The sequence below is a fragment of the Aedes aegypti genome, chromosome 3 (genome assembly GCF_002204515.2).
Source record: "Aedes aegypti strain LVP_AGWG chromosome 3, AaegL5.0 Primary Assembly, whole genome shotgun sequence".
In the NCBI taxonomy this organism is placed as follows: domain Eukaryota; kingdom Metazoa; phylum Arthropoda; class Insecta; order Diptera; family Culicidae; genus Aedes; species Aedes aegypti.
The window spans coordinates 198,118,895-198,139,984 of record NC_035109.1 but is presented as its reverse complement, the minus strand read 5'-3'; the positions used below and the strand labels follow the sequence as shown (position 1 = coordinate 198,139,984).

General features: G+C 37.6%; 1 protein-coding gene and 1 long non-coding RNA gene across 2 annotated transcripts in view; one reads left to right on the top strand and one right to left on the bottom strand.

Annotated features, from left to right (window-relative positions):
- The window catches only part of LOC5570800 (kinase suppressor of Ras 2), a 44,791-nt gene extending 28,256 nt beyond the window's left edge, over positions 1-16,535 (bottom strand). The window contains exon 1 of the mRNA XM_021849824.1: positions 15,990-16,535. Within this exon, the coding sequence (XP_021705516.1) occupies positions 15,990-16,284 (295 nt within the window). The 5' untranslated portion in view covers positions 16,285-16,535. The remainder of the gene's footprint in view (positions 1-15,989) is intronic.
- Positions 16,536-16,732: 197 nt separating this feature from the next.
- Positions 16,733-17,088, top strand: LOC110677904. The gene is made up of 2 exons (XR_002501276.1): positions 16,733-16,865; positions 16,922-17,088. It is a non-coding gene; the product is annotated as an uncharacterized LOC110677904 (long non-coding RNA).
- Positions 17,089-21,090: the final 4,002 nt, after the last annotated feature.

The window sequence follows — 21,090 nt, the reverse complement described above, 5'->3', positions numbered from 1 at the left end:
CACTAACAACCACCCCAAATAACACACACACACCACGTCGTTAGTTTTGCCTTGCACCCCATCCATTCGAGCGACATGATCAAACATGTACCTGTACGCAGTCAAGCCGACCAACCATCCAGCTATGTACAGCGTGAAGCAGCACCCAAAAGAGTTTCCACTACCACCACCACAACAGACACCAGTTAGCAGACCGATTGCAGCATCCAGTATGTAGTAAATAACAGGCAGTGGAATTTTCCACCCTCGTCTCCACAACGTTGTGCATGCAACGCTTTTGACTACCTGCCACCTATAAAGGGAGCTTGCATGCGCAAGGAGATTATTCAGTTTTCTTTCAACCACCATTCTGTAAACATCAAGAGGAATAATATAGAAGTTTAAGTTCAAGTTACCAAACCGCCTTTCCCTCCACCAGTGGAAGCCAATCAGCCTTTTTGAAGGCTAGAGTTGCAAGACCCCCCTCCAGTCGAGCTATCGGTCCTGTGCCCTGTTGCTCCCGGCAACAGGTGGACGGAAGATCAACAGATCTTTCCGTTCCCGCTCACCCGAGCCAAAGTCCCAGTTGCACGCCGCAACAGTTTTGTTATAACAATGGCAGAATATGATATTATTTAGTTTCTATGCCAAACAAACTTAGTTATTATTTTTGTTATTTTATCTCTTATTTCAAACAAACAAAGAACAAATTTTGCTATTCAAACATTCTATTTTAATGGTTAGTTTTGTTATTCTTTTGCAATTCTCCTCTACCAGGGATGTGTATTTTTTTGCGCTTTACAATTTCCTTGACTTTTTTTTTAATGCACTCTGTGCTCGTGGCCACTACTGTGCCGGAATCAGTTGATCTGTAGCTTTTTTACCGATACAGATCTATTTTTAACTTATCTATATTTACATCTTCTTTCACTCTCTCCTACTCTTTTACTCTCACACCGAGTAGGTAGGAGAGAGCTCTGCTGTTAGTGAGGCTAGCTGCCTGCGAAGAGGGTCAGTTTGTCTGAGTCACCATCTGATACTGACGGAGGATGGATGTGCTCCCCAAAGCACAGTCCTCCGTGAGGCGTCTTCTGGTGGCTGGACGGGTTTTTTGTGGAGGGGCTGGGAATCGAATCCATGACCTTCCGCTTAATTAACTATGTTTATCAACGAAAAACGTTCAAAAACATCATAATGTCTTTAGAATCAGTTGAACATTTTTTTGCAAATATATCTCAAACTTTAAAAATTCATCTCCTGAACTATGCATCGTAGAACTAAAGTCTTTAGGTAAAATCGAAAGGAAATTTCCTCAGCAATCTATCAAAAATATAAAAAGAAAAACATTTCTCGGAAATTTTTTCACCATGGAGAAATCGGAAAAACTATCGTCTATATCATTTTTTTTTCGAAAGCATTGTTATTTAGCATTATAGTTTTAACAGCCTCTATTGGACCCGCAGGGGAAGTTCTTGTAACAATCAATCATTATGCTAACATTTGAAGGATCAAATATCAAGATCCACTTTCTTTGAAAACTTATCAATATATTCTACATATGTTGCTTCGGCCAGGACGTCTTTCCTACATTGTGTCTTTTATGATTCAACGGACGACAAATTAAACGAACGACTTTCACTTTAACTGATTTATTACCACTTTGAGGCAGCATGCCTACTCGGTGGAGAAACGAGAGAAACTACATTCTTACAAGTTAAATGGGTGCGCCTTAAATAGGCGCACAATACGGACAGACAAAACATACAATAATTATTCTATACGCGCGTTCGCTTCTCAATACAGTTTGGCGCGCTGTAGAAACTGCACGCTGACTGGCAGTGGAATATTTCACAGCAGCCATCAATGAAGCAAAAGATAGCGTCCCTGAGTATTATACAGTTGGTTGATATTATATAGATGCAAATACTGTACTATATTCTTCCAAGCAATAATCAGAATTTAAGATACCGCGGGGCAAGTGGGTAAATGGGGTAAGTGAAAATAATTGGTATATTTTACTGAATATGTGAATTAACGTTTTTAACAAATGCGTACACCTTTGAGGCCATTCAGAACATTACGATAGATAAAAGATTCCTGCGATTTTCCAACTATTATTGCATAATAGAGCGAAAGATTGTTAACCTCTCAACTATCACTCCGTAACAAGTTGGCAGCGTGCAATCTTATTTTAATATTTTCAGTGGAAAAAAGTTGCGGAAAATAATTTTCTGTACCACTTCTTAGTTGTCCCCACTGACAGTTTCAAACTGCAATAAAAAAAGTTTTAGAATTCATTCGGCGTAGACCTAAAACTATCTAAATTGAAAAACCGTCAATTTTTATCAGGTGGGGCAAGTGAAAAGTTTATCATTAGAGATTGAATTTGTGTTTTTTCTTTAAGTAGCTATAAGTAAACATGGCTTGCAATTATCATAGAAAAACATAACGTGCTGATAATTCAAGAAACACTATACTTAAAGCGTTAAAAGCTATTAGAAATCATGGACTTCTCTAAAAGAGGTTGCCAAACATTACGATTAATATGTCTACTTCGGGAAGCCGATTAAAAGGAAGACGTTGACTGAAAAGTTACAATATTAGAGAACGCACGGAAATCTCGTGAAATGTCTATGTAAAGCTAGTTCAAAACATAAAATTAGGGTATAGGTCTATCCACATAAAAAGATTCTAAATACATTATTGAAGGATTCCGTTTGATTTCTCCCGAATAGTTATCCGACGTCATGTCCGACTTTTTTTTAAACAAAACGAGCGGTGGAAATTCTACAGAGCATAAATGCAATTGCTGTCCTATAATATAAGAATTAACATTGGAAGTGTTGCAGTTATAATGTTGTCGAATCATTTCAACAAACATAACTGAACAAAAGAAAATTCAAGTGAAAAGAATAAAATTTTCCTTGTTTACATGTTACTTATGTTATTGTTCATTGGGACGCCTCAAGCCTGATTTGCTACTGAAAAGGAATCTCTAAAGAAATTGCTCGCCGATTTCTTGCAGAAATTTTCTACAGCGACTCCCATTTGAACTGACATTTATTTTCAACTGCGTACTGCGATCAGAAAAAAGTGCATTCTTGATCGATTTCTTGCAGAAATTTTTCACGCATCAAGATAGGCCAAGAAATTACTTGTCAGCAGCGAATCAGGCTTTAACAAATGTTAAAGGTAACAGAAATCGTGAATATATTGCTGTGTGCGTTTGAAATGCAAATATCAAATGCGGGAACACCAAACGCGGTAAGATTTTTCACAAGAAATGCGATGTCAAAGATAGATTTTTCTTGCTAGGGCGGCGGTGATTTATATAATCGTTGCTAGGTGTCCTTTGATTGTTTTGTGTTACCGCATTTGGAGGAAGTTTGGTCAAGATTTGCATCTCAAATGCAAACAGCAATAACAAGCGAAGTATGCACTTCAACAGAAACGTAATCGCCTATCTCGATGCGTGGGAAATTTCTTGCAAGAAATGCTCAAGAAGATCATTTTTCTTTGATCGCAGTACGCTGTTAAAAAGAAATGTCAATTCAAATGGAGCACACTGTAGACAATTTCTTGACCATTTCTTGGGCAGAATTTTTTACTTTTCTTGAGCCGAACAGCATACCTAGTTTAAGGATACATTTTTCAAAAACTTTTTCTGTTTTTTTTTCTTCAATTTTTCATAAAAATCAATTTTAGCATACTGCTTATAGTTGGTGGGAGTCAAGATAAAAAATATACACGACCTCATTTGTTTCAATTTAAAGTCTCTAGAATTTGAAGAATCTCAACTGTGCGAATTCCATTAACCACTTGCCCCACGGTACCTTATATCCAAACATATCACTCTGTATAAAAAACAAAACTGAAAATTTATGCGCGCGCTTTTTGTTCATTATCTAATCATTTGATAAATTGACAAAAATTGAAAAAAGCAAGTAAATTACAAAAACACTTTATGTATGCATAAACATCCTTTTTACTTGGCAACTACTTGATACTGAAGGTCAGTAACTATTACCTATATTATTACCAATATTATTTAATGTAAGCATCGGTTTCAATTAAATACTGTTAGTCTCAAGGTTACGAATAAAGGACATACAAAACACCCAACAGACCAATGGAGTGTTCTTCTTCTTTCTGGCATTACGTTTCCACTGGGACAGAGCCTACTTCTCAACTGTTCTTATGAGCACTTCCACAGTTATTAACTGAAAACTTACTATGCCAATGACCATTTTTGCATGCGTATTTCGTGTAGCAGGTACGAAGATACTCTATGCCATGAGAAGTCGAGAAAATTTCCAACCCGAAAAGATCCTCGACCAGTGGGATTCGAACCCACGACCCTCAGTTTGGTCTTGCTGAATTGCTGCGCGTTTACCGCTACGGCTATCTGGGCCCAATGGAGTGTTCCGATTGACGAAAAGCTTCTTCTGACTGGAAAGGAAAGGATGGTTCACTGCATTACACTTACAATGCGAGTAAATTAATGCCTCCGTTAGCGCACGGTTAGGAGGCACACAATAGAACACATTTTCCTATGGGAAGCGTGCGGGTGGTCATCGGTTTTTCAGTTATGCCGCCTAAACGGTAAAAGATACCACTTTGGCGTCTATGAACGAAAGTTAGAGTATAGATTTATGAAACAAAATATATTTTTTCGAAAATTTTTCATGATACAGACGATAGTTTTTCCGCTATTTTTCCGACAATTTTCTCCATGGTGAAAAATTTTCCGGGAAATGTTTTTCTTTTTATACTTTTAATAGATTGCTGAGAAAATATCCTTTCGATTTTACTTTAAGACTTTTGTTCTACGATGCATAGTTCAGGAACTATGCATCAGGAGATAATTTTTAAAGTTTGAGATATAAGGTACCGCGGGGCAAGTGGGTAAATGGGGTAAGTGAAAATAATTTGCATATTTTACTAAATATGTGAATTAACGTTTTAAACTCATGCATAAACCTTCGAGGCCATTGAGAATATTACGATGGGTAAGAGATTCCTGAGATTTTTCAACCATTATTGCATAATAGAGCGAAAGATTGTTAACCTGTTAAATATAACTCCGTAACAAGTTGGCGGCGTGCAACCTTATTTTAAAAATTTCAGTGGAAAAAAGTTGCGGAAAATAATTTTCTGTACCATTTCTAAGTTGTCCCCTCTGCCAGTTTTAAACTGCAATGAAAAAAGTTTTAAAATTCATTCGACATAGACCTAAAAATAAATACATTGAAACACCGTCAATTTTCTAATCACGTGGGGCAAGTGAAAAGTTTCTCATTAGAGATTGAATTTGTGTTTTCTCTTTAGGTAGCTATAAGTATATAAGGTGCGCAATTATCATAGAATAACAGAACGTGCTGATAATTCAAGGAACACTATACTCAAAAAAAAAAGCTATTATCATGGCATTTCTCTAAAAAAGGGTTGCTAAATATTACGATATCAATATGTGTACTTAGGACAGCCGATTAAAAGGAAGACGTTGATTGAAAACTTCCAATATAAGAGAATGCACGGAAATCTCGTGGAATGTCGATGTAAAGCTAATTCAAAACATAAAAAAATGTGGTATAGATCTACTCACATAAGTTTCGAAATACTTTATTGGAGGATTCCGTTTGATTTCTCCCGAAGAGTTATCCGACGTCAAATCCGATTTTCATAAAAACAAATAACGAGCGTTGAAAGTTCTACAGAGCAGAAATGCAATTGCTGTCCCATGTTGTAAGAACTACCATTGGAAATGCAGTTATAATGTTGTCGAATCATTTCAACAAACATAACTGAACAGAAGAAACTTTTTTTTTTTTTGTGTGGTATTCAGTTGGAGCTGCCTGACAGCTTAACTTGTCAAGGCTGAACCCTCGGTCTGGCTTTTACCAAGTTTCCCCTCTACCAGGACCAATACTCAGACGGACTAGGCAATGGCGCCCACATGAACACTGTTTTTTTTATTAGTATTGTGACGTGGTAGTTTTTGAAAAGTACCCATATTCCCTTGCTTCTGAGAAAAGGAAGCATTGTGAAAATCAGCAGCTCCATCAGAATTTGTTTGAAATAGTATTGTAGTAGTGACATTACTAATACTGTCTAGTCGAAATGGTTTTGAATAATTTGTCATTCAAGTGCTATTCTGATTACTCCTGTCTTTTACGTAAGATTAGAGTCTTAAATGTCAATTGTCGTCAAGTCTTAACAAAATTAGGCTGTTTAGTAGTAGTTCTAGTTAATTTCATTTTTTGTTGTTGAAAGTATTTATTGGTCATTACGTTCATATATCCTTGAAGAAAAAAGTCGCTTTTCTTGTCTTGTCAATTTTTCGAAACTAGCAAGTGTATCCTAATGATCGATCTCAGCGTCTTACTTTCCATAGTCATGTTTATAGTGAATATTGAAGAGTAAAGTTATCTTAGGCTTCTATTATTACAGTCTCGTACAAGATTCACTTTTCGGTGGCAAATGCAATGCTTCACAACGCCTACTTTCTACTTGTAAATTATGCGAAAATGAAGCTGGAATTAGATTATTTATACCTGGGAGGGAGAAACCAATACAAAATTTATGTACGTCATAGTGAGCCGGGATTCCGCTGTCACGAACTGTCACTGTGAGCCCAGATCTCAAACATTGGATTAACATGGAAAAAGCGCATAACTGATTAAATCACATTTTCGCATTTCATCAAAAGTGACAAAAATCGAATGAAAATCATTTCATGCACATAATGCAAGTAATGTCACGTGTGCACCTTTCAATCTGATTGAATATAAAGCATTGAAAAACGCATCGTTTTACCTTTTCCAATGAAAATTAATATTTAGTGCATAGAAAACTGTGGCCCTTTTTCCATGTTTGTCAGGAAAGATCGAAAGTACACAACAAAAGAAAACTAGCGGTTTTCCCCAAGCCTGCCTTGATTGTTGTTGGCAAGCTGGAGTTACACAGCCAATTCAGATTACCGACCCCAGTAAAATTTTACTGGGTTTTGGAACTACGGTTTTTTCGGTAATTTTTACGATTACCGAAAAAAACCAGTAAATCAAAATATATGTTTTGATTGATGGAAATTACTGACTTAGTCAGTAAAATTGTAAAGCGTTTTTACTGGCTTTCCAGTTTCCCATGCTCCGATTTGCTTTTCCGGATACTGTTTTTTTTCAGAAATCAATACAAATTAACACCCAATCGACATGAACATGGACATCGACATGCATTTTTCGTACGAATAAACATCTACGGTATGCTCATATCTCAGTGGAAGTAATCGAAAAATGTGTTACAAAATCATTATTTGGATGGTTTGCATACAAGAGGCAAACTCAATGATGCAGATGACTTCACCTCTTGTATGGAAACCATCCGAATTTACCAACGTAAGCAGTCCTGAGCCTTTTTGGTTGCTTAAATGGTTGAGTTTCTCACTAAATTTCGATTACTTACCACGAGAAAGCGCAAAATAGGTGCAGGAAAAGCTTGGTTGCCAAAGCCGTGATTCCCGGCGCCGGACGATTTTACAGCAGGAGATTCTCATTTGACACTTTCCCGCATGCGCATCAGTTTGTTTTGATTTGATTTTGACGACAAGTCAGTAAAAAACATCAACTACTGAATAGTCGGTAATTGTTTTTACTGACTTTTCGGCCTGTTCGGTAATGTTGCAAAATTGGGTCTGACAGCTACCATAGTTCAGTAAAAAGTAAAATTTATTACTGAACCTCAGAAGTTTTCAATTAAAAAGCTGAAAGTTCGGTATTTTTTATGATTTACAATTCGTACCCAGTATAAAAAATTACCGAACAAGCAAATCATGATTGAGTGTGATATCTTGCAGTTCAAACAAACGTTGTTCTATATTTCGTGTGTAGTATCGATGCCTCCCTCCCAGATTTATACCATTGTTACAAAAGAGGTATGTTATGGTAATGTAAAAACCATATTAAAATAAGATTGTCGCCACTTATTTCTACTCAGTGAATCTACTAATCATTTTCCTCAGTGTAATATTCCCTACGTCGTACATGATAACGATGTGTCTAGCTAGCTAATAGTAAGAGTGGCTACGGATCATTCTGGTTAGCAAAAGGCAAACTGAACGTCACCAATAGTATTAATGTCCACTTCGAATAGATTAATTATTTGAAATGGGCATCAATTCTATCAATGACGCAGAATGTCCGTTGGATCACATCCGAGATATTATTGCGTCTATGCCATATGAATTATGACGCGGCTTTAAGCAAAAAATGCCAAAATGTGATACCACCACTACAGGTTACGCCTTTGGTTTCCATCATATGGGCTAATGGATTATGCCCTCCCATCGCGGCAAGGTCGCATAACCAAGGGGAGGGCATAACTGAACAGAAGAAACTTCAAGTAATAAGAATAAAATATTCTTTTTTTACATGTTAGTTATGTTATTGTTCATTGGGACGGCTTAACAAATGTTAAGGGTAATAGGAATCGTGAATATAACTGTTAGTTTTTGAATTTGATGCTCAAAACGATAAACTTTTCACTTGCCCCACTTGTGGGGCAAGTGAAAAGTAAAGAGTCGTTTTTCAAAAACTTTTTCTGTGCTTTTGACGTAGAAGTACGTCTTTCTTCTCTATACAGGAGTGAAATTGGAATTTCAAAACCAAGAGCGTTACGCTAGCATGAAATATTTTAAACGTTTATAACTTTTCGCTGGCTTAACGAAATTTCTTGATTAGCACCTCAATCGAAAGATAAGACATCAAAGCTTCATATCGTTTACTTACTGAATCCCACATACCTGTCCAAATAGTTTAATAACTGTTTTAAAATAGAACGTTGATTTCAAGCAAATCTATAAATAGGGGTGGCTAGAGAAAATTTGACGTCATTTGCTTTTCACTCTCCGATTGGCTCGCATCTCAGCAGGCGACAGATCGGCTTGCTCTGACCGGGCGTGCTTCTCAGGCACAGACATCGATAGCGAAGGACGCCCCCGTTTGTCTTGCTTCACTCAAATCAAACTGTCGAGCGAGCGAGAGAAGATGCCGTCCGAAGCCAACGCCATCACCGCTGCCGCCGCCTAGGAGAAGAAGAGGAAGCAGTCCACAGGTGAATTTGCGGTCGAACTGTGAACACGGTCGGGCGAGTCATTCTTGCTTTGTGGTTCACCGCTTGTTTGCGTTCACCCAGCCATCGTCATCGCCGCCGCAAATTTCATCGGCCGAGGAGCTGTTGACCCGCGCTTCAAAATTTCGACTCGTGATTAAATCATCATTGGTGGTCAAGAAGCAATCCCGTTAGGAACAAATACCAGAAGCCCCCTGAGTTTTGCTGGTCTGAGCAGTGTTATTTATCCGTAACAACATCGAAGCTAACAAAGCCATCGGTTCTTTTCAGAGCCATCAAATTTGTGGAAAAGAGTGTAAAGAGAAATATTTCCGCCTTTATATATTCCTAAATCAATTTCACGGCTTCATACAAAATTTCATTTGTCATGAATAATTTATGACTCAACCATTTGAGATTTTACTCGCGGACGCTGCTGCAGTGCCGTCGGGGTGCTCAACATTTCACAACGATTGTAAAATAGAGTGGCTTTTCCAACAGCGCCTTTTATGTTCCATATTTTATGGGAACACTTTGATTAGGAAAATTATCACATGTAACAGAATTGCGACATATTAAGAATGCTTTTGAAAAGACATTCTCATTGAACAATTGTAATAATTTTGGCACCCATGGATCAGAAATTTACCGTCATAATAAAGAAAACTATTGGTTATCAATAGCTCGTATTGAATATTTAGGGAATGCCAATCATTCCAACGATTCATGTTCGACCAATTTCTCGCGTATTAGTATTCTCCACAATTTTCAAGTAATTCCAAGCCCAACACATTATTAGCACATACCCATTTCCCAGATTGGTCGATCAGAAAGCGAAGAGCACAAAAGGGAGGAGCATCATCTGCTATTCCAAGGTTATAAAACATGCTGCCTTCGTTGAATTCAGTTTCATTCCATTTCCGCTTTCGAGCTGGTAAGAGCTCCTCCGGACTTACTTAGCGAGAAGTACCTCGCTGCTAGAAGCCTGCTGAGCTGTTAATCCAGAATCTGGTTTGTGAAATCGCTCAAGATTTCAAGAATGAGCTACGTTTTCAGATTTCAACTAAATCGCTGTGATCCGCTACCCTGTTGCTGTTGTGCACCCTTGAAATATTTAGCTGGTTTGTCGAATAAACTGAGAACTTATTCACTTCTTCTTATTCTTCTTCTTCTTGGCATTAACGTCCTCACTGGGACAGAGCCTGCTTCTCAGCTTAGTGTTCGGATCACATTCACAGTTATTAACTGAGAGCTTTCTTTGCCAAAGTTTCCATTTTTGCATTCGTATATCGTGTGGCAGGTAAAATTGAAAATTTCCATTACGAAGAGATCCTGGACCGACCGAGAATCGAACCCAGACACCTTCAGCATGGCTTTGCTTTGTAGCCGCGGACTCTAACCACTCGGCTAAGGAAGGCCCCAACTTATTCATATGCATTTGTAACTTTTTCGATTTTCCATACAAAATGACCAACTTTGGTAAGTTAGATCTCAGTTATTTATGGAAATATTTTCGAATGAAACTTTCACAGAACATCAGATGTAACTTGAGATTTAACATATATTTTTGAATAATTTTTCCAATCACAAGTTTATAAGTAATAACGGTTTGACTAAACTGTAATTTTCGACGAAAAATTCAAAACTTTTTATCTTAAAATCTGATAGATACCATGAAGGTATTCCTTCAATATGTTTAGTTATATCAATTATAAAAAAAATCGTCAAAAAATTTACTTTAGTCAAACCGTTACTGCTTTTCAACGTGTGATTGGAAAAACCACTCAATAATATATGTTAAAATTTAAGTTATGTCTGATATTCTGTGAAAATTTCATTCAAATCGGTCCATAAATAACTGAGATATAGTTTATCAAAATTGGTCATTTTGCATGAAAAATCAAAAGAGTTGCAGTTTTTTTTTCTCAGCGAAGAATCACACCATCAACGAAAATAGCGCGAAAGCAATAACCAATCGCGTGCGAGTAGCGAACGGAGTGACGAAACAACCAAGCGAGAACCCCACCACTCGCCATCGGTGAACGGAGCTCGAACAAATAAAACCACTGGTTGTTCTGCTCCCAGCTCATTCACAAATGGAAAGGCATAACAAACGGATCAAGCAGCGGAGCAGCAAAGAAGAGCGCGTGAAAGCCACAGCAGTGTGCGAGTAGCGAACGGAACCAGAGATCAACGAAGCGAAAGCAACAACTGAAAATCATTCAGTGGACGGATTAGTAGTCAGCGCCAACCGGCGACCTGTTGGAAAGCAACGCCAGCGAAATATATACCATCTGCCTCTCCTTACCATTCATATTCTTGTACTTGATGAATTCAATGAAATGGTTTGGTTTGGCGATGGAGCAAAGAGTTATTTAGGATGATTTTACTTGACAAAGAGTTGTTGATAAATATTCCAATCAAAAAGAGTTGCTTTGAAAAGTTCACTTTTAGCAGAATTTTCCTAGGAAAATTTCTGCTTCACCAAAGAGTTGTTAATGAAATTCCTGCAGCAAAGGGTCGAGTTTCTCCCCACGAATATTTCCAGCCAGGACCAGTCATGGAGGACAATCCATCCCGAGCATCACGACCCAAGCTTCCAAAATTCTCGAGTACGGAAATTGGAAAATGTATTAAAATTGCGACAGATTTTAAATACTGTTCAATAAACTGTTTCTTGACCAATTGTAATGAGCAACTATTGATCTGAATTGATTTTTCTACATGTTGTCTATTGCGTTAATCTGAGAAATAAGCTATATGAAATCGATGTCTTGGCAAGGGATGTACAAGATGAGCATTATACTGTTATTGCATCCCGACGGCACTGCAGCAGCATTCTCGGACCATCCTCAAATTGTCGTATTGTCGATTATTCGTGATAAATCAGATATTGTATGATGCTACGAGACGAATTAAGAGATTATAGCAAGTATGTGGTAAGCACATTAAGAAATATTACTAGCTATACTGTGTTTATCACGAGAAGTTCTTACTAGCTCGAAAGTGTAAATGAAATGAACCGAATCCTGTTTTTGTTACAGAGGGATTTTAATCCGAAGGTAATTCGTCCCTTAAGGTGAAACATCTCAGAATCCAAAGATGGCCGGCACAATGGCCGACTTGTGCCCCTACTCACGATTTCAAAAGCACAAAACTGGAGAAATAGTTGGCAAACGTTTCTGATCTTCTTATTTTAAGCTTTCTGCTAGTGCACAAAGCCAAAATAAAAAGTGCACGGTTGTTCGATGCTTTCTTTGCGAGATTTGTGCCTTTGAAGTTTTAGTGCAATCTTAAAAGTTGATTCAAAACTGTTTCACCTTAAATGAACCAAATCTGTCGAAGATAGTATGTTTTACATAATTTGAATTGCAGACGATGCTCCTCCCTTTCGTATTCTTCGCCTTCTTCTGATTGACCAATCTAGGATAAGATACATGAAGTTGATGTCTTGGTTAGGGATTTACATATCTTGGAAAATTCACATGCGCGTTCGTATTGACAGTAAAAATATCAACATTATTTTAATAGCTTACAATAAATTAAAATCACGCATGTTTTGGTTTCGTGCACATTTTAAATATTTCTGATCAATGTTTAATGTGTTCTGATTTATATACTATGACATTTGCAATATACTAACATATAGAAAAGATCAATAGTTGCTCATTTCGATTGGTCAGGAAACAGTTTATTGAACAGTATTTAAAATCTGTCGCAATTTTAATACATTTTCCTATTTCCATACTCGAGAATTTAGGAAGTGTTCCCCCATTATATGATAAATCAACGATGCTGTTAGAAATACCATACAATGCTGAGTAGTATGATGTTATAACGGTCCGACGGCGCTGCAGCGGTAAATTCTCAAACTCATGTAATTATGTGGGGTAAATTATGTGAACGAAATTGTAGTATGCCGCGATATTTAGATCATTATAGATAAATCAGTAAATATCATCCAATAAACCCTTTTATGAACGTATGTTGGCCCTGAAAAGGGGCGATTGAGCTTGGATGCTGTGACCACGAGTTGAAATCTAGAAGCGCGGATCGGTCAACCTAGAAATCTTGAGCGATTTCACAAACCAGATGCTGGTTTTATAATTTCAGAATAGCAGATGATGCTCCTCCCTTTTATGCTCTTCGCTTTCTGATCAACCAATCTGGGAAATGGGTATGTGCCAATAATGTGTTGGGCTTGGAATTACTTGAAAATTGTGGAGAATACTAATGCGTGAGAAATTGGTCGAACATGAATTGCTGGCAGGGTTGACATTAACTAAATATTCAATACGAGCTATTGATAATCAATAGTTTTCTTTACTATGAAGGTAAATTTCTGATCCATGGGTGCCAAAATTATTACAATTATTCAATGAGAATGTCTTTCCAAAGCATTCTAAATATTTCGCAATTTTGTTACATGTGATAATTTTGCTAATCAAAGTGTTCCCATAAAATATGGAACATCAAAGACGCTGTTGGAAATGCCACTCTATTTTACAGTCGTTGTGAAATGTTGAGCACCCCGACGGCACTGCGGCAGCGTCCGTGAGTACAATCTCAAATTGTTGAGTCATAAATTATTCATGACAAATGAAATTTTGTATGAAGCTGTGAAATTGATTTAGGAATATATAAAGGCGGAAATATTTCTCTTTTAACTCTTTTCCACTAATTTGATGGCCCTGAAAAGGGCCGATGGCTTTGTTAGCTTTGATGCTCTTACAGATAAATAACACTGCGGGATGTTATCAGTTGATTGCCATGGTCAAACGGGGAATCCTCAACTCAAATGTATAAATTTGAGCAAGTTATTTGCTAATACGACGAACCGAAAGTTTCGTGGCGTGGATGGCGCACAACAGTAACAGGTAGTGGATCACCGGGCTCAAGTCGAATCCTGAAGATGGCGGCGATGACGATGGCTGGGTGAACGCAAACAAGCGGTGAAGCACAAAGCGAGAATGACTTGCCCGATCGTGTTCACAGTTCGACCGCAAATTTTCCTGTGGACTGCTTCTCCTTCTTCTTCCTCTTTTTCTTGGCGGCGGCAGCGATGATGACTTTGGCTTCGGACGGCATCTTCTCTCGCTTGCTTGACAGTTTGATTTGAGCGAAGCAAGACAAACGGGGAAGTCCTTCGCTATCGATGTCTGTGCCTGAGAAGCACGCCCGGTCAGAGCCAGACGATCTATTGCCTGCTGAGATGCGAGCCAAGCGGAGAATGGAAAGCAAATGACGTCAAATTTTCTCTAGCACCCCTATTTATAAATTTGCTTGACTATTTGGACAGGTATGTGGGATTCAGTAAGTAAACGACATGACCCTTTGATGTCTTGTCTTTCAATTGAGGTGCCTTCAAGGAATAACGTTAAGCCAACAAACAGTTATAAGAGTTCAAAATATTTCATGCCAACGTAAGGCTCTTGGTTTTGAAATTCCAATTTCACTCCTGTATAGAGAATTTTTCTTTTACTTTCAAACTGTGCGGCATAATCAAATGCAAACGCATTCAGTTCCCGATAGTTAGTGCCTGTGCTTTTACTGTTCATAAGTCGCAAGGTGGAACTTTCCCCGAGGTCGTGTACGACTATGACAAAAGCCAGGATCAGCAATTGGTATATGTTGGTTTGTCGCGGGTTACTTCACTGCAAGGACTATTTTTGACAAACTCTACCAATTTTTTGAAGTCCCATCACGCCAAAGGCAGCAATTCCTAAATGCTCATGCAATGGATATTGCTACAGACCAAAGCACTGGACCAATTCTATCGATTCTAACGATCGAAGCACCCGAGCTATCAAACATCTACTGGAGGAGTTTGGCGAACTACAGCTGGAGCCAGAAACCGATCACCCAACCAAGCAACACAAGGAAGCAACGACCAATAAACAAATTCAATCATCTGGCATTATTCCTGGAACACCAAACAATGGTTCTCGGAACCACAGAACGACAAATGGTTCTTTTCAGGACTACCAAAATTAGTCCAAAAAGAGTATACTTCTGAAAACTTCATCCGATCAATACCAACACAAAACTAGTACACTTACAAATTCATACACATGACAAATCAAATTATTAATCATCGTAGTGCTACGTCAACCCCGCGGTAATGTAATAGACATTACCCACCCCAAATTTTTTTTTCTTCAATTTTACAGAAAAATCAATTTCATCATACTGCTTATATTCCCACCAAATATAAGTCATGCTAAAAAAATATGCATGATGTCATTTGTTTTAATTTAAAGTCTCTAGAATTTGAAATCCATTACCCACTTGCCCCACGGTACCTTATAGGGAAGTCATGAAAATTCATCTAGAGTTTTCCGGGAAAATAGACCACTATAATTTTTTTGAATTTCTTTTTTGATCATGTGTTCACGAGCTCTACCTCTGGTGAAAATTTCATACATATTGGAAAACCTCCGGCACAAATTGTCCGATAATAAAAAAAATCCCCACATACAAGAATTATCGAAATCTATCCTTAATTCTTAGAGATAAAATCCTGAAAGTTGAAGAATGTGGAAATAATGTCAATAGAAGCTCCGTTTGATGGTTTAGAAAAAGATCCCGAATAGGCGAAGAGCAAATTCAAATAAATTTTTACGATGCCCTGAGCTTGAAATTGCCAAAATCTTATCAGTGAAATGAGCGTGGTGATTTTTCTTTCAAAAACATCGCTAATAACTTCGTTTAGGATTTACTAAGCACCATTATAGCTATGCATTTTAGCTTTGCGTTAGGTCACAAATAACGATGTTCATTTGTTCGGGGGCGAAAAATTTGGGAAACACTGATTAAGACACTCCTCTTTCCTAAGAGCCTGATTAAGAATCCATCTATCCGAGGAAAATAATATCAGTAACAAAATATCTAGCAGAAATACTTACCTACAACGCGTAACCATTGTCTAAGTTCATTGCCTGTGGCCGGTAATCCGCGACTTGGTAAACGTTCCGACAATTTTGCCTTCGTTAAAAGGAGCTCCGAAAACATTTTGACGAGCTTAGCTTCCAGTGTCCGTATTTCCTGTTGTGTAAGTTCTGCACTGGTTGCACATTGGGTTCTAAGGCCCTCCAAGCGATCGGCCGAAATATCTATCATGCTTTGAATTACATCAAGTCCCCTTCGTATGTTCACTTCCGTATCACTGTTGGATGGTTGATCAATATTCAATGCGGCCATTGTTATTTATGGGTATGCAAGTGTTTTATAACATCAATGTTTCGCTGTTAAGGTTTCGCCCAAAGATTCATCACTTTAAATTTGCTTCTACAATTAGTAATTATGTAGCCTGATCACTTATGTTTTGCTAATACTAATTTCAGTACACGAAATAGTAAAAATCAATATTTTTATCTCTCGGACTAGTATAGCCATAGCTGTATTGTGATTGCCAGCCATGACAGATATAATATTTATGTCAAACTGTTGTACACGGAGCCACAAATCAATCCAACTTTGACTTCTTTTGGCTCAATTTGGCTCTTCCCGGCGTGGGATACACTGTAAACTCATCATTACCCTTTAATGTATAAAAAATGCCCATTATTTGCGGATATATGCAGCTGTCAAAATAAAGGGTACTTGTCAATTTTTCATAAAGGGTGATTTTTGCCCATTTTTAAATTCAAACTGTTTACCCATTGAAGAGTGAAAAATGTATTAGGAATGTTGACCGCTGTGCGATTAGTTCCGGACAAGTCGAGGTCAATTTAATAGTTAAACTTGTGTTTAAAACAGTATTTCAACAATTATCAGCAGAGGTAGTGAATGAAAATATGTTGTGAAGCACATTTATTTGATTTGATGCTATTTCCAGGTTTCAAGATGAGAAGTTTAACAGCAGTTCATAAACGTCATCGAAGAGACTATCGCCATCATTTTACATCATCAAACATTGCTGTTCATAGAATTCTTGAATAATTGATTATACCGTACATTTTAATTGTTGAAATAAATCGTCTTCTATGTGTAAACTAATTCAAATATGCTTTTCTACAGAAATGATGTCAAAATATCTAATGTTGTAAATCAAATAAACATGATTGATATAAAGAGTGAATTTTACCCATTATTGGTAAAATTTTTATTGCAATAAAGGGTAAAAATCACTCGTTGATTTGACGTACAGGCCGTTTACCCTTTAAAGAGTACTCGTGCTTTACTTTTTTTTTTTTTTTTATTTGTATTTTTAGCCTTGGGCTAGTTCATCTCGGGTCCAACGGCTTTACTTCCCTTCCGAAGGAAGTCGTCACTGAAATTTTTAGTGACTATCTCGGGGATGGGATTCGATCCCAGGTCCTCGGCGTGAGTGGCGTGTGTTCTAACCACTACACCAGGTCCGTCCCCAGGCTCGTGCTTTACTCTTTTTATGAGTTAAACTAGTTTCTCTCAAAGAGGGTACTTTTTTCCCTTTAAAGGGTACTTTGATCTTACAGTGTAACCCAAATCTGGACAAACATTTGAAAAGGGCCCAAGAGGTCTTGAGCTTTTTTTCCAGAAACGTTGCTGTTGAGCCCTTTTAGCAAAGGGTGGAGCTGGCGACTCTTTGCTGCTCCCAACCCGGGAGCATCATGACAGCTGCAGTACAACGTCAATGTACCGAAAAATTTTGGTCCGTGGTACTGTCAAACTCAATGAAATCATGGAGTGCGCTCAAAATAGGGCGTAGATTAGAATTACACTTGATGAAAACAAAAAAAAATTTTCAATTTTTGTTTGGCATGTGTAATATCATTAAAAAACCATCTTCTTCTTTCTGGCGTTACGTCCCAACTGGGACATAGCCTGCTTCTCAGATTAGTGTTCTTATGACTACTTCCACAGTTATTAACTGAGAGCTTTCTTTGCCGATTGGCCATTTTTGCATGTGTATATCGTGTGGCAGGTATGAAGATACTTGTATGCCCTGGGAATCGAGAAAATTTCCAACCCGAAAAGATCCTCGACCAGTGGGATTCGAACCCACGACCCTCAGCATGGTCATGCTGAATCGCTGCGCGTTTACCGCTACGGCTATCTGGGCCCCGCATTATATTATCATTATAAACAAGTGGTCACCAAATTGCGACCATCGGGAAGATTTTGTACGGTCTGCGAGAGAGTTATGAATAGTGATGTGAAGTGGTCCGCATGCTGTTCCTTATAGTAACCGATCCTATGTTTTTGAAATTATTTTTGAATACCTAGTCATTCAAACCAAAACAAATTTGTCCGCGTTTTTCTATGTTCGATATTTATTATTATTAGTCTTTTATGGGAAATTGACTCTAGTTATCAGCTCAAAATCAGTCTGAGATCATTTCCAGCTTTTTATGAGTCGTTTGATATTGAACGGACCCAAGCCAAACGTCAAACCCTACCAGAAAGTGAGCTAACTTTTCGTGGCCATCACCGCTCGTAAAAAGCTGGATAGTTCATTCCGGCTTATTTGATTGAATAAAAGTGCTACAAGCACAAAATTACATGCAAAATTTCGAATAGAAAATATCAATGAACGAAAAAAGTGTTAATTTTGAGAAGAAAAATGAAAATGTGCATAATACAAACTATATTGATGACGTTTCTGCTTATCCTACCTAGCGCCGCAATACGGACGATCGTTTTCAAATAAGTCTATAATGATGTTTATTAAATCTGAAATCGAAATTTCAGCATGCCAAAAGGTTTTAACATCAAATCTAATTTCCAGATTGCTTGGCTACGCATTTTGTTGGCTTTCCTATGTTTTATGGACCTTAAAATTAAAGGAGGTATCCTACTCAGATAACCAGAAGTCGCATAAAAGTTCACGTAATAACTCGTTTATTCATATAAATTACATCAAACCCGCAAAACACGTTGGATAAAATCGTCAGATTAATGAGTTTCCTCGCATAAAACGCTTTTTCTGAGTTCTTTTGTACATTTTGTTACATCCCGTACACTCGTACAAGGTAAGTCGAACTAATCCAGCTAGCAGCTGTCAATTCAACATTTGTTACCATAAGTTAAGTCGCATAAGATCACAGGTTAGTTCGGTAGAAAATTTGTTCACTCGCACTGTATGCTATTATTCATCACATAATATTTGCACGTATATCGCCTCCACTTTTGTACGTAGAATGCCTTTTCGCGACATCTTATAAGTGAAATTTTGCACATAAAAAACATCCAGGTGATTTCGTTATACGTACATTTTGGTTGTCTGGGTAGTCTTGTAAAAATTCCTGGAACCCTCCGAAATTTAAATTTAAATTAATGGAAATTCAATTTAAATTAATGTTAATCTAAATGGTCTTTTTAATAGAAGAGTTTTAAAGAACTCATTTATCTGTTCATAGAAACAATCGATGTGAGCAGTTTTTATACGGTTTTGAGTAAATTAGTCACAAACTGTTTTAAAATAAATCCCCTTTTTAACAATTTTTCGCTGTGTACAATGTACATCCCTTCAATTTTGTATGCAATCAAATTGCGTTCAAAAACTAGGTAGCTTTTATTATTTTCCACAAGAAAAAAATGGAAAAAATGATACACCGTTTCATTGAATTAAGTACTCAAGACGTTTTTGTACCAGTGTAGAATCGACTCGTGGTTAAGTCACTAATTTGTCTTTCATCCATATAACGGAACGGTGTCGTTGTGTTATGTTGTGAATCCTGGAATTCAACGATCTAAAAGTGAAAAATCGAGTTGACCTAAAGCGAATTTCGACTGAGAAACACGTAGGATCGTTAGAATAAGTTTGTTCACTTTTCTAACTTGTCTGTTTGAATAAGTTCCCGAGATTTTTATACAATACAAGTCATGCACAAATTACGACACGCTCCAAAGGGGGGGAGGGGTCAGACATAGCGTGACAAGCCTCACAAGGTGAGATCTCATGCATAAATTATGACAGGTGGTCGTTTAAGTCCCAATTTAGCGTGACACAATTTGTGTACCACGCCTTTTTTAGCACATCAAGAGTATCCACAAAATCAGTTAGGCTGTATTGTAAGTATAACGCAGAACCAAGAAAAAAACTAATCATCTAGTTGCGCTAATTTTACTCCGTCAAGCCATGAAACATGTTCGTCAAAAACAATTTACTACTTATTATCACTTTATAGAACAATACTCCTCATGAAATTATTTCCAGAAAAACATAATACCAATAAGTCATTCACTCCTTACCGAACGAATTGATGCACTGTTTAGTTCTTTGGTGCTAAAACTTGATGATTTTATTAAATTTATTTTCGTTGGAAGAAGGCAATATCGGACTCGCCCTTATTCAATATCATTCCATTCGTTGTTTTGCTTCCGTCAACAACGAAACAAAATCCCGATCTGCCATAATGAAAAATCGTGCCGGCAGTGGTGGATGGCCCCATTGTTTACGTTGAAAGTAGGTACGTGAAAATTGCGTTATCTGTCACTTCGCGGGGGGGTTGGCTGCTCCCAACGTGTCGCTGGTTCTAAAAAGTAAACAACCATATCAATTTTCTCAAAAACATCAATTTTGGGAATTTGCTGATTAAATTGCCAACAGCGCACTGCAGTAGCACGTAGCAAATAACTGCATGCAAACAATATCTTTCAAGCGCATTGATTACCTGTAATTTTGCGAATAATTATTTTTACTTTTCCGCGTTAAGCCTTAAAACTGGTTCTGGATTTAGGTTGGCGGCTGTTCAATTTTACTCCCAGTTGACAGTTGCCCTCCACCCTTGCTTTTAGCCCGCCTACGCAAACAAACACTACTATCAGAAAGATTGACGCAAAAAAATTGTGCGGTATGCACTATCATTTTTAGGGGGTTAACTTAAGGTCCCATTCACAAATTTCATAACGCTGAAGGAGGTGCGTGGGTGTTCTTGAGATGTCACAGCTCATACAAATTTCTAAAAACATTCATATAATAGTTATTTATGCAACAAGTTCCAAAATGATGATTTTTTCAGCACGAGTCGTACATTTATCCGACGACAGGGGACGGACCTGGTGTAGTGGTTAGAACACACG